This window comes from Chenopodium quinoa, unplaced genomic scaffold, assembly GCF_001683475.1.
Source record: "Chenopodium quinoa cultivar QQ74 unplaced genomic scaffold, ASM168347v1, whole genome shotgun sequence".
NCBI classification, from domain to species: domain Eukaryota; kingdom Viridiplantae; phylum Streptophyta; class Magnoliopsida; order Caryophyllales; family Amaranthaceae; genus Chenopodium; species Chenopodium quinoa.
In genome coordinates this window covers 7245203-7257862 of record NW_018743850.1, presented here as the reverse complement: position 1 = coordinate 7257862, position 12660 = coordinate 7245203, and the positions used below count along the sequence as shown (strand labels likewise).

The following is a 12660-nucleotide window of genomic DNA, read 5'->3' as shown; positions in this document are numbered from 1 at the left end:
TTCCCTTTTAGGGTTTAGAGGACACGTGTCAGCAGAGGATTGGAGCACTGCTGACCAACGGCTGGATGCCACGTGTCACTAGGCCATTGGGCCACGTGTTTAGGGTATTTTTACCCCAAACATTTGCCCCTCACTGGTGCTGACGTGGCAGGGTGCCACGTGGCGCCGGTGAAAGGTTTTTTTTTTTTTTTTTTTTTGAAGGATGGAAAAGCAGAAGGCGAAGAGTCACGACTTTTCACCTTCTGGGACAAATTCTATAAATAGGAGAAGATGTCCCCCGAGCTCTCATTTACAAACTTTGCCAAATTTCTGAAAATTTGAGAGCAGCCGGCAATTTGAGAGTTGAGAGCATTCGGAGTTGAGATTCGTTGGGAGCAACCGGTCTACAGACCGTCTGGGTCGTTGCAAGCTAGCCAGAGGTTTTCGAGAGGGTAATCATAGAAACCCAGCCGGATTTTGAACCGCCTGCGTCTTCGCAAGCATCCCAAAGAATTTCCAGATTTTCTTCTAGGTACCGTCTCTATTCTTTCTAGCTTTTTCATGTATTTCCGTTTGAGTCTTTTACTCGCATTTTTGTTCATTGGTCCCATAAGTAGATGGACCCCTTATACCCATACCCGGAACCTAGCTGTGAACTCAGCCGGTTTATTAGTACGGCTGAGTCTGGAACTGGGTCTGCCGCCTCTGTTCTTTGGGACAACCCTTTTTCAACACCCATATCGACCGACTCTGTGTCTGTGCAGGACACAATGGCCAGAATCCGGTCTACTGCCAGAGATCCCAACTACAGAAGTGGGAGCTCAGATGAGCAGCCGCCTGAGGTCCCAGCTTCAGGCGGTGAAGTAGAGCAAGGAGAGGTAGAGCAGAGAGGCTCACCCGGGGGTGCTCCTAGCACCCCGGGTGATAGCATTTTAAACGAAGAGAGTGCTCCCCTCCAGGAGACCAGAGAGCAGGTAGGCTCTGATGAGGAGGTCTCCAACTCCCCAGCCGGCTCTGATGCCGGTCACGTTCAAAGTAGCAGTAGCAGCTACTTAACCGAATCTGAGGATAGCGAGGAGGCGGAGAGGCCTTCTTGGGACAATAGGAACGATCCTCTCATGATCGCCGTCTCCTCTAAGGACCGCGAGCTCATGCGGGCTGCGCTGCCAGATTTTATCAAACGGCGGCCGCTGGGGGGTGACTATTCAATAAAAATCCCGGCTGCTCTGGGAACAATATGGTGGGAGGATGGACAACCGAACGCGAACGCTTGGTTTGGGTGCTACGAGGCGGCCTTCGTGGCCGGAGTCCGCTTCCCTCTCCACGACACAATAAAAGCCATACTTAGGAGGTATGGCCTAGGTCTCTGGCAATTAACCCCCAACTCATGGGTAAATATTTTAGGGTATATCGCCGCCTGCGAGATGCAGGGCCTCAACCCCGGCTGGGAGGCGTTTGCCCACATGCATTACTTGAGTAGGAGCCCAGGCGGCTGGAGAGCCTGGTATACCTTGACCACCCAGCCCAAATACCTTATGACCTTGGACAAGCCATCCAAATGGTCGGACTGGAAGCACCGGTTCTACTTGGTTAAGGCCCCAACTACGGCAGAGAACAGAGAATTCCGGATCTACAACCGGAAACCAGAACTCTTGGGGACCAAGTGCTGCCTGCCCCCTGTCCCGGAGGATGATAGAGAGACCATCCTTGACTCCGGGTTTTTTGAGTTAGTTCCTGACACCCTCTCATCCGGAGAGATAGTAAGGGTACCTAGAAACTGGGTGCCCAAACATGAATTTTTTAGGGACGAATGCTTCTTGTCCGCTTGTGGTCTAAGCAGCATGTTTAAAAAACGTATGTATTCGGAACTCAGCCGGTTTCTTTCGAACCGGATGCTTTTATTTCCTTGCTTATTTATTATTCTAACCGTGTGCCTTCCTCTGCAGAAGAAGCCAAGAAAATGCTGCCCACCGAGAAGACACCGGCTAGGTCGGCTGCCGACATCCGGAAAGCCAATCTCGAGAAAAAACTTGCTGCCCAGGCGGCGAAGAAGGTATAACCGTCTGATCCTTCTCGTTTATTTCAATCCTTTTATCCCATAACTTATATTTTTCTCGTTTACAGGACGGGAAGCAGATGCCCCGGTCCCTTCAAAAACAGGTCAGGCCTCCGCCGACCCAACAAGAGTCTGCATCCAAGGTGCAGAAGACAGCCGACCGGCAAACTACCGGCGGCAAATCAATAAAGGTCCCAGGCGGGCCTGGATCTGCGGATGTGCTTTCTGCCATCCCATTGAGGACCGCAACCGGTCCCTCTGAAGGCCGTTCGGGCCGCCAAGGTAACTTCGACCTTACACTGCTTGATCTGCCCATGCGGGTCAAGTCTAATTCACAGTCTCGATCGCAGCCGGGGGATTCTCCAATCAGCCGGCAATCTATAGGCAGAGCATATGCGAGTTTCTCACCGTCTGTTTCTGGTGCAGATAATTCTCCCCGCTGGCCGGACGGGGCACAATATGCCCGGGCCATGCTGAAAGCCGTCCCCAGGGACGAGAAGGAGGCGATCCCTGGGATCAACTCCTTTAATGCCGACCGGGTGCTGGTCGACCTGGCCGACGTATGCTCCAACAACCATGCGGTAATTTTCTTGACGTGCATTTTTAAATATGCAGTATTAACCGGCTGTATTTTTGCAGGCTATGCTGCGCGTAGAGGGGCTCAAACGAGCTTATACCCGCAAGTCTGAGGAGGTAAGGAGAAGCAAACGGGCTGTTGATGACGCCCATAATGTTGCTGACTACTCTTTGTACATGCATGGCTTAGAATCTAAATCTATACGCATGGAACAGGCGGAGAAGACCAAGGCCCTCCAACAGCAGATTGATCAGCTGAAAAACCAAGTTGACCAACTGCAGGCGTCCCTGGATGATGCCAATAAAAAGTTGGAGGAACAGACAGAGCCCCTCCAACGGCTGAGCAAGGCGGAGACTGAAAATGGCCGCCTTGCCAAAGAGAATGAGCGCCTGCGCAAAGAGGCGACTGCTGCCAATGAGAACTTCAAGGCCACCTTGGAGTCGGAGCAAGAGAGGCTCATTGAAGAGAATGAGCATGAGTGTGCAAACCGGATGCAACGGGCGTTTTCCCTCATCCACCCGGAGGCGGACTTCACCGTCTGGGAACTCGCCTTCAAATATTCTGATCTTGCCATTTTGGCCGAGGAGGCGAATGAGCCGGGGCCCGGACCCTATGACGCTTGGGTTAGGGAGGAGATTGCGCGACGGCAGGCGGAGGCTGCTGAAGAGGAGGAAGTCGTTCCTGAAGCCGACGCAGCCGCTCACCCTGATCCAACCCAGAACCAACCGGAATAGGACCGGTTCACTGTTCGCCTGGAGTAGCAACTACTTCCCGGCCTGCGCGCCTTGTATTATCTTATAATAGCACCGGATGAGATGGGCTAAGCTGTAATAATTTTTATTTTGAATATTAACATTTTCACCGGCTGAGCCGGCTTTTGAATGCTTTTTATGTTTCTGCACTTCAATACTAGAATTCTTGTTATTTTTTTTTGTACATATTTCTGCGAGGATAACCAAAAGAACCCCGCCGGTAACACTACCGCTTGGGTCTTCTCCAACTAGGCGAAGAAATTTACTAGGGTTGCCAAGAAGACCCCACCGGGAACACTGCCGTCTGGGTCTTCGCAAACTAGGCGAAGAAATTTGCAAGGGTTGCCAAGAAGACCCCACCGGTAACACTGCCGTCTGGGTCTTCGCAAACTAGGCGAAGAAATTTGCAAGGGTTGCCAAGAAGACCCCACCGATAACACTGCCGTCTGGGTCTTCGCAAACTAGGCGAAGAAATTTGCAAGGGTTGCCAAGAAGACCCCACCGGTAACACTGCCGTCTGGGTCTTCGCAAACTAGGCGAAGAAATTTGCAAGGGTTGCCAAGAAGACCCCACCGGTAACACTGCCGTCTGGGTCTTCGCAAACTAGGCGAAGAAATTTGCAAGGGTTGCCAAGAAGACCCCACCGGTAACACTGCCGTCTGGGTCTTCGCAAACTAGGCGAAGGAATTTGCAAGGGTTGCCAAGAAGACCCCACCGGTAACACTGCCGTCTGGGTCTTCGCAAACTAGGCGAAGAAATTTGCAAGGGTTGCCAAGAAGACCCCACCGGTAACACTGCCGTCTAGGTCTTCGCAAACTAGGCGAAGAAATTTGCAAGGGTTTCCAAGAAGACCCCACCGGTAACACTGCCGTCTGGGTCTTCGCAAACTAGGCGAAGAAATTTGCAAGGGTTGCCAAGAAGACCCCACCGGTAACACTGCCGTCTGGGTCTTCGCAAACTAGGCGAAGAAATTTGCAAGGGTTGCCAAGAAGACCCCACCGGTAACACTGCCGTCTGGGTCTTCGCAAACTAGGCGAAGAAATTTGCAAGGGTTGCCAAGAAGACCCCACCGGTAACACTGCCGTCTGGGTCTTCGCAAACTAGGCGAAGAAATTTGCAAGGGTTGCCAAGAAGACCCACCGGTAACACTGCCGTCTGGGTCTTCGCAAACTAGGCGAAGGAATTTGCAAGGGTTGCCAAGAAGACCCCACCGGTAACACTGCCGTCTGGGTCTTCGCAAACTAGGCGAAGGAATTTGCAAGGGTTGCCAAGAAGACCCCACCGGTAACACTGCCGTCTGGGTCTTCGCAAACTAGGCGAAGAAATTTGCAAGGGTTTCCAAGAAGACCCCACCGGTAACACTGCCGTCTGGGTCTTTGCAAACTAGGCGAAGAAATTTGCAAGGGTTGCCAAGAAGACCCCACCGGTAACACTGCCGTCTGGGTCTTCGCAAACTAGGCGAAGAAATTTGCAAGGGTTGCCAAGAAGACCCCACCGGTAACACTGCCGTCTGGGTCTTCGCAAACTAGGCGAAGAAATTTGCAAGGGTTGCCAAGAAGACCCCACCGGTAACACTGTCGTCTGGGTCTTCGCAAACTAGGCGAAGAAATTTCGACCCAAAACCAAACCGGATGGCGTCTGGGTAATTGACCCTGGATAGCGGTCTGGGTCTTTGCAAGCCAGGCGACTATCCATATGATATAGCTCGAATATACACTAAGTGCCAACATTAGATTCGGGAGCCAGTCGGTTTATACTGAATTACCGGTCGGGACTTCGCAAAAGAATCACGCTAGATTAGGATGTCCATTCACCGGTTGGGCTTTTGCAAGCATACCCCTGAATAAATTATGGCCTAGACCAAATGTTTAGGCCTGCTCTTAGAGAGTCAGGCGGCGGTACTGAGTACCGACTGTCCTTCCAAAAAGTGAGCCGGCTGCAAGTTTGGGGTTGCTAGCCTGCCCCTTTTTTTTTTTGGTGCGAAGGATCTTCAGGCGGATTTGACCGCCTGTGTGATCGCTTAGAACAATTTACCACCCAAATGGGAGATGTTCTCTTCGATGAATTCACCCGTATGGGTGTCACCGGATGAAAAAAAAAAAATTTAGGCCTGCTCTTAGAGAGTCAGGCGGCGGTATTGAGTACCGGCTGTCCTTCCAAAAAGTGAGCCGGCTGCAAGTTTGGGGTTGCTAGCCTGGCCTTTTTTTGGTGCGAAGGATCGTCAGGCGGATTTGTCCGCCTGTGTGATCGCTTAGAACAATTTACCACCCAAATGGGAGATGTTCTCTTCGATGAATTCACCCGTGTGGGTGTCACCGGATGAAAAAATTAGTTACTGGTGCCGCTTGTGGTAGGCACAAGACATGGCGGCTGTATACAAAATTGAATGTAATTCTCATTAATCATTTCAAAATTTTCAAAAGATGTACAATACTTAGAAGTAGTATTTTTTGAGGTTATCTACATTCCAAGTTCTAGGCAACTTTCTTCCGTCTGGAGTTTCCAGGCGGTAAGTGCCGTCTCGTACTTCTTCAAAGATCCGGTAGGGTCCCTCCCAATTTGGGGTTAATTTGCCTTGTTCATTGGCCCTACCGGTTGCCTCCATTTTGCGAAGCACAAAATCTCCTTCTTTCAAAGGTCTTTTACGAACCCGCTTGTTGTAGGCTCTAGTCATACGCAGACGGTAGATCTCATGACGCAAGGCAGCATTCCCCCTTCGCTCTGGAAGAGCGTCTAATGCCAACCGCATGGCTTCCCAGTTAGCCTCCTCATCATATAACATAATGCGTAGAGTAGGCTCATAATGTTCAATGGGAAGAACTGCTTCAGTGCCGTATGTCATGAGAAATGGGGTCTCACCGGTTTCCCCCTTTTCGGTTGTCCGGATAGCCCAAAGGACATGAGGTAATTCCTCTGCCCATAGTCCACCGGCTCTTTCTACTTTCTTCTTTATCCCGTCTGAGATCAACTTGTTAAAAGCCTCAACTTGACCGTTTGCCTGAGGACGACCAACGGATGCAAAACAATGGGAAATTCCTTGGTCTCCCAACCAGGTCTTCAGGACAGGCGTTTCGAACTGCGGTCCGTTGTCGAAAACCATGGACATTGGAACCCCGAACCGGGTGATGACGTTTCTCCAGATGAAAGAAATCACGTCTTTCGTTTTAATCCCTTTTACCGCCTCTGCCTTAACCCATTTGGTGAAGTAGTCTACTGCTACAAGAATGTAGCGGCGGCCGCCTGACGCAGGCGTATAAGGTCCCAAAATGTCCATGCCCCATTTAGCAAACGGAACCGGACTATGGATTGCCGTGAGTTCTGTTGCCGGTTGATGTATCAACTTAGCGAATTTTTGGCACTTGTCGCATCTCTTTACTAGATCCATGGCATCCGCTTCAAGAGTGGGCCAGAAGTACCCTTGCCGTCTGGTTCTTCTGGCCAGGGACCTGCCGCCAATATGCGAGGCACAAAACCCCGCGTGCAGATCTTCCAAAACTTCTCTCCCCTTATCCGGGGTTACACATTTCAAAAACGGCTGCAGGTATCCCTTCCGGAGGAGTTCCCCTTGATGCATAACAAAACTTGAAGCACGCTTCTTGAGCGCTGATGCTTCTGAAGGGTCATCCGGCAAGGTACCATCCGTCAAAAAGGACCGGATGGGATCCATCCAGGTAGCAGTTCTGTCCAAGACTCCAATGGGATCATTCTGAATACTTCGTTTTTCAATGACTTCCCAAAAGACCGTCCTAGGAGCATCACCGGAGGCTGATGATGCCAACTTTGAGAGGGCATCCGCCTGATTGTTTTCAGACCGGGGCACCTGTCGCAGATGAAATTCATCGAAGGACCCAGCCTCCTCTTTGACCGCCTGCAAATATTTGATCATAGCCGGATGGGTGGCTTCGTAGTCACCAAGGTATTGGCTAACGATCAGCTGTGAATCTGAGCAGGCGTCGACCTTTCTTGCACCGGCTGCCTTACACATGCGCAATCCGGCTAGCAGGGCTTCATACTCTGCCTCATTGTTGGAGGCTTGGAACTTAAACCGTAGTGCATATTCAAACTTATCCCCTTCCGGGGAATGACAGATAACACCTGCACCACAGCCGTTCATCGTAGAGCTGCCGTCTACAAATAACTTCCAGACCTGATCAGGGTTTTCCGGGTGCACCGGCCTAGTCATCTCGACAATAAAGTCGGCAAACGCCTGACCTTTCACTGCCCGCCTGGGTTCAAAAGTTATCTCAAGGCCTTGTATTTCAACAGCCCACTTGATCATTCTACCGGATGACTCTATAGCAGTCATCGTACGCTTGAGCGGCTGATCTGTGTATACCACAACCGGATGTGCCAAAAAATAAGGCTTCAACCGCTTGACTGCTACGAATAAGGCCAACCCAAATTTTTCGATCATGGGGTACCGGAGCTCAGCATTTTTTAAGACATGGCTGATGAAGTACACCGGCAGCTGAATGCCGTCTCTCTCAGCGAGGAGAACGGCACTAAGGGCGTGATCAGAGACGGCTAGGTACATGTACAGAACCTCCCGGGGTAGGGGGCTCACTAGCCTTGGCAAAGAATGCAAGTGCTGCTTAAGCCTCTGCTTCTTCACCCCATTCAAACCTTGACCTCTTCCTGATTGCCTGAAAGAAATAGAGGCACTTGTCACCTGACCGGCTGAGGAACCTCCCCAATGCCGCCAGACAACCGGTCAACTTCTGGACTTCTTTTACAGTGCGGGGAGACTTCATGTCAATTACCGCCTGTATTTTTTCCGGATTAGCTTCGATGCCTCTTTGGTCAATCAAGAATCCGAGAAACTTCCCAGACTCAACACCAAATACGCATTTCTTTGGGTTAAGCATGACCCGGTGCCGCCTGAGTGTGGTGAAGGTTTCTCGCAGGTCTGCTAGGTGATCCGTCTGTAGCTTGGATTTGACTATCATGTCATCGATATACGCCTCTAAATTCCTGCCAATCTGGTTGATAAAAACGGTGTTTATCATGCGCTGGAATGTAGCCGGTGCATTCTTCAACCCAAACGGCATCACCGTATAGCAGAATAACCCCTGATCAGTGACAAAAGCCGTCTTCTCCTGATCTTTCTTCCAGAGAGGTATTTGATGGAAGCCGGAATAAGCATCCATAAAGCTCATTAACGCATGGCCGGCTGTTGAGTCGACTAGGCTGTCAATCTTTGGAAGCGGGTAGCTATCTTTTGGGCATGCTTTGTTCAGATCTATGTAATCCACACACATCCGCCAAGTACCGTTCGACTTCTTTACTAGAACGACATTTGCCACCCAATCCGGGTAATAGCATTGCCTAATAAATCCAGCATCCAACAGCTTTTTGACCTCAGCCGCTGCCGCTTGAGATCTTTCTCCACCATGATCCCTCTTTTTCTGCCTAACCGGCTGCTTTTTGGGATCTACGGCTAGCTTGTGGACAGCAAGATCCGGGCTGACGCCTGGCATCTCTTCCACTTCAAAGGCAAAGATGTCTTTGAATTCCTTCAGCAGCTGGAGCAAACCTTCTCCCAACCGTTCGAAGGCTACCGTCCCGACCTTGACTGTTCTTTCAGGACGGCTGTCATCTAGGATGACATCAAGGCAGTCACCAGCCGGCTGAGGTCGTTGGTCATCTGACCTTTCCCCGGCTAGTGATTGCTATTTCTCCTTTTTGACGGGTGCCAGTTGGTCCGCCTTTCTTTTCATACCGGCTGCCCTTGGAGCCGGGACTGCTGGGTCGCAGTTATCAATATCTATGGGCTCGCCCTGGCCGGCTGCACCCATAGTTGTCTTGACGTCAGAGAGATAGCACTCTCTTGCCGTCTTCTGGTCCCCGCTTAGGGCACCGACTGTACCATCATCCTTTTGAAATTTGACCAACATGAGGGACGGGATGATGACAACCTTAGATGCGTTGAGGGTAGGACGGCCAAATATCATGTTGTAGGCGGACAACTCCTCCACAACTAAAAACTTGACTATCATGTGGCGTCCTTACCCCTTTTCACCCAGCCGGATCGGAAGATCTATGCTTCCGACCGGATGCACTACTCCACCCCCAAAACCGACTAGTGGGTGAGGAGCCTGGTGCATGTTACCGGATGTGTACTTGAGCTTGGTCAAGCACTGATAACTGATTAGGTCAGACGAGCTCCCGGTGTCTATTAGGATCCGGCCAACCTTCTGGTTGGCAACCTTGCATTCGATGACGATGGGGTCATCATGAGGCCGCCTGACCTTGCCCCGGTCCTTTTCAGAAATAAGGGCCTCAGGGAAGATGTCTTTCGACGCCTGGCCCTCATCCACTGAGTTGACCAGCTTTCTGATGTTGTCTTTGGTGCCTCGGATGGTGGGACCCCCTCCGGCAAAACCGCCTGCTATGGTGAAGATGGTCTCTTCATCCGTCTCGGAGTTTACTGGGCCGGTTTTTGCCGCCTGCCCTTTCTTGGCCTAGGTATTACCCTTAGCCTTGGGTAGATAGGATTTTAGGGCCCCCTCATCTGCCAGACGGTCCAATAGCCGCCTGAGGCTATAACAGCCATTGGTGTCGTGGCCAACATCCTCGTGGTATTGGCAATACTTGCTCTTGTCCCGTTTATTCACGGGGCTTTTCATTTCAGCCGGTTTGTCGAGAGACATCCGGTCTTTGATTTCCAGGAGGATGGTGGAGCAATCTTTTGTGAACTCGTATTTGGGGACATATGGTTCTGACTTCCGCCTGATCTTCTGGGCCGGCTGTCCTGATCGGTCAGCTGCCCAGACCCCTTTTCTCTTTTCTTCCTTTCTTGTCGGCTGATGCTGTTGCCGGCTCTCTTTTTTGTCAGACTTTTTATAATCTGACGGCTGCTTGACAGCACAAAGCTCCGTCGCCTGTATATAGGCTTCAGCTTCAATTAACGCCTCTTGGAGGGTAGCAACCCTCTTCCGGACGAGGTCAAACTTAAAGGTCGACCCATCCTTCAGACCTCGAAAGAAGTCTGTATAGACCACTTCGTCTGATAGTCCTGGAATCTGAATTCTCATCAGATTGAACCGTCTGACGTACGACCGGAGGCCCTCCCGGTCGCCCTGCTGTATTGCCCCTAGGTCGAGGCTAGTCTTTTTGGCAGGAATATTCATTGAGAAATTTGACGTAAACAAGTACGCCAAAGTTCGAAAGCTGTTGATGCAACCGGCTGGTAGGTTACCAAACCACCGCTGGGCTATGCCCTTGAGGGTAGCCGGGAAGCATCGACACCAGACGACATCATCTAACCCCTGGAGGTACATGAGGTTAGAGTAGGCCATTAGATGGTCTTCTGGGTTGGTGGTGCCATCATAGGCCCCCACCAAAACATTCTTGATCTTAGGCGGCTGTGCCGCCTGGGTTATCTCTGGTGAGAACGCCGTTGGCTGTTCCCCCAAATTTAGCAGGCGCAGCTGCCAGTCCGTGGGTTGGAACGGCTGCTGCGCTTGCCCACCGAAAAGACCCGGTGACATGAAAGGGGATCCACCCAACCCATTCGGTGTGCCGAATAGGCCAGGCTGGATCACTTTGGGTCCAGACCGGGCAGAAGCTTCGCCCGTCTGGCTCCTAAGGTTCGTTCCCGTACGCCTGTGTGAGACGTCATGGAAACTGTCCGGGAAGGTCGACGTTGAGGTCGACGCAGACGCCTGACCTCGCTTCTCTTGGAGAAATGTGCGGGCGTCTGAGAATGTTTTCTTGGAGCCATCCGGCTGTACGTGCCGGATGGCCTTTCGCAGCTCCCCTTGAGGAAAACGGAGTCTGCTTGGATCAAACCTTAAGCCCTCCCCGTCCTTTGGCTTGGGATGAGGGGTAGGAACTCGTTCTTTGACCGCCTTCTTTCCAGAAGGCTTCTTGGCCGGCTGACCCTTCTTTGGAGTAGTTGACCGGATGAGGCTCTTGATCTCACCCTTGAAACTATTCATGAAAGACATGAGTTCGTTTCTTGTAACGGGGGCTGAGCCCTCCACCGTTTGGGCAATTCCAGCCGGTTGCCCGGCTGGGTTGTTGGGAGCAGCTTGGCTGATTTCCCGTTCTCTTCTATCTTTAGCATGAGGGTGCTTCGTTCTGAAAGACCCATCCGGGGCCACATATGTTTCAATTTCGTCGCCACTTTCATGGTCCGTCTGGACCTCAGGCTCGACCACAGGCCGTTTGCCCTGATTCGGTGACACAGTATCAGAAGTCATCTTAGAAGTACTCTCCCCACAGACGGCGCCAAATGTTTCGGGGTTTTTTGATGTGTCCTGCGGGAGAGTTACAATTCCAAGAATGCCCTTCGACGCCTGTGCCTGCAAAATCACGAAGTCTCCTGGGGGTAGGAGCTCCGCCTCCGACGATCAAGTTAGTAAAGATACGGGAGGTAGAATGCACGTAATGTGGAAGTTACTTCTCGCGTAATGGGAGAATTCTGCAATTAATATTGCTCGGGGTAAATGTTTTTCTTTTTGAGGAGTATTCAATGTGAACAACAAATGTTCCAGCCCCCCATTAATGAGGGTCCTTCCACTATTTATAGTGGGGAAGGGATGGTTTCCCTTTTAGGGTTTAGAGGACACGTGTCAGCAGAGGATTGGAGCACTGCTGACCAACGGCTGGATGCCACGTGTCACTAGGCCATTGGGCCACTTGTTTAGGGTATTTTTACCCCAAACAGAAAGGACACGAGACGCTGCTGATGCTTCCGCGTCATACCAACATCCCATAACCCTGCACGAGCATGAGGGACGTCCCATGTCAACATACCCTAGTGAGGCCGAAAACATGGAAAGTACTCGTATATCCAAGCTTGTAGAAGAGTCAAACAACCCGCGATAGACTCACATCCATTTCGGGTGGCATGCCCGAGCTGACGATACAAGTACGCTAGTGTGGCTGAACCCCAGGAGTATCTCGCCAACCTCTCCAGGTTATCCTCGATACACAACTCACTGAGAAAAGAAGGGTGAGTACGGGTACCGCTCTTGTCAGTAAAGAGCGTGTTACCCAAAAGGACCCACATGTAACCAATAGCCTGAACCGCCTCCAGCTGCTCCTCACTACGACACCTAGCAATAATCTGGTCAGTATGGACACCACCGTTCCTATAGATGCCATTCTGAGTCTTGACCTGTAGCTCCTCCGGAGTCAACTGTAACAACCCACCTACCAATGTCCTATACTGGTTACTAGGGAGATCATCGACAACCATATCCCCATCAACCAGAATACCAAGTATGTGGTGTACGTCGTGCAACATGATGGTCATCTCACCAAAAGGTAGGTGGAATGTGTTCGTGTCT

At 51.2% G+C, this 12660-nt stretch overlaps 1 protein-coding gene across 1 annotated transcript; it reads left to right on the top strand.

Moving 5' to 3' along the window:
- Positions 1-2677: 2677 nt before the first annotated feature.
- On the top strand, positions 2678-3346 carry LOC110685732 (tropomyosin-2-like). Its single transcript, XM_021862254.1, has one exon. It carries the CDS (start codon positions 2678-2680, stop codon positions 3344-3346), a length of 669 nt encoding a protein of 222 aa, XP_021717946.1.
- Positions 3347-12660: the final 9314 nt, after the last annotated feature.

Excerpts from the sequence above, each read along its gene's own strand:
- LOC110685732 (XM_021862254.1), top strand. The coding sequence starts at position 2,678 with ATGCTGCGCGTAGAGGGGCTCAAACGAGCTTATACCCGCAAGTCTGAG.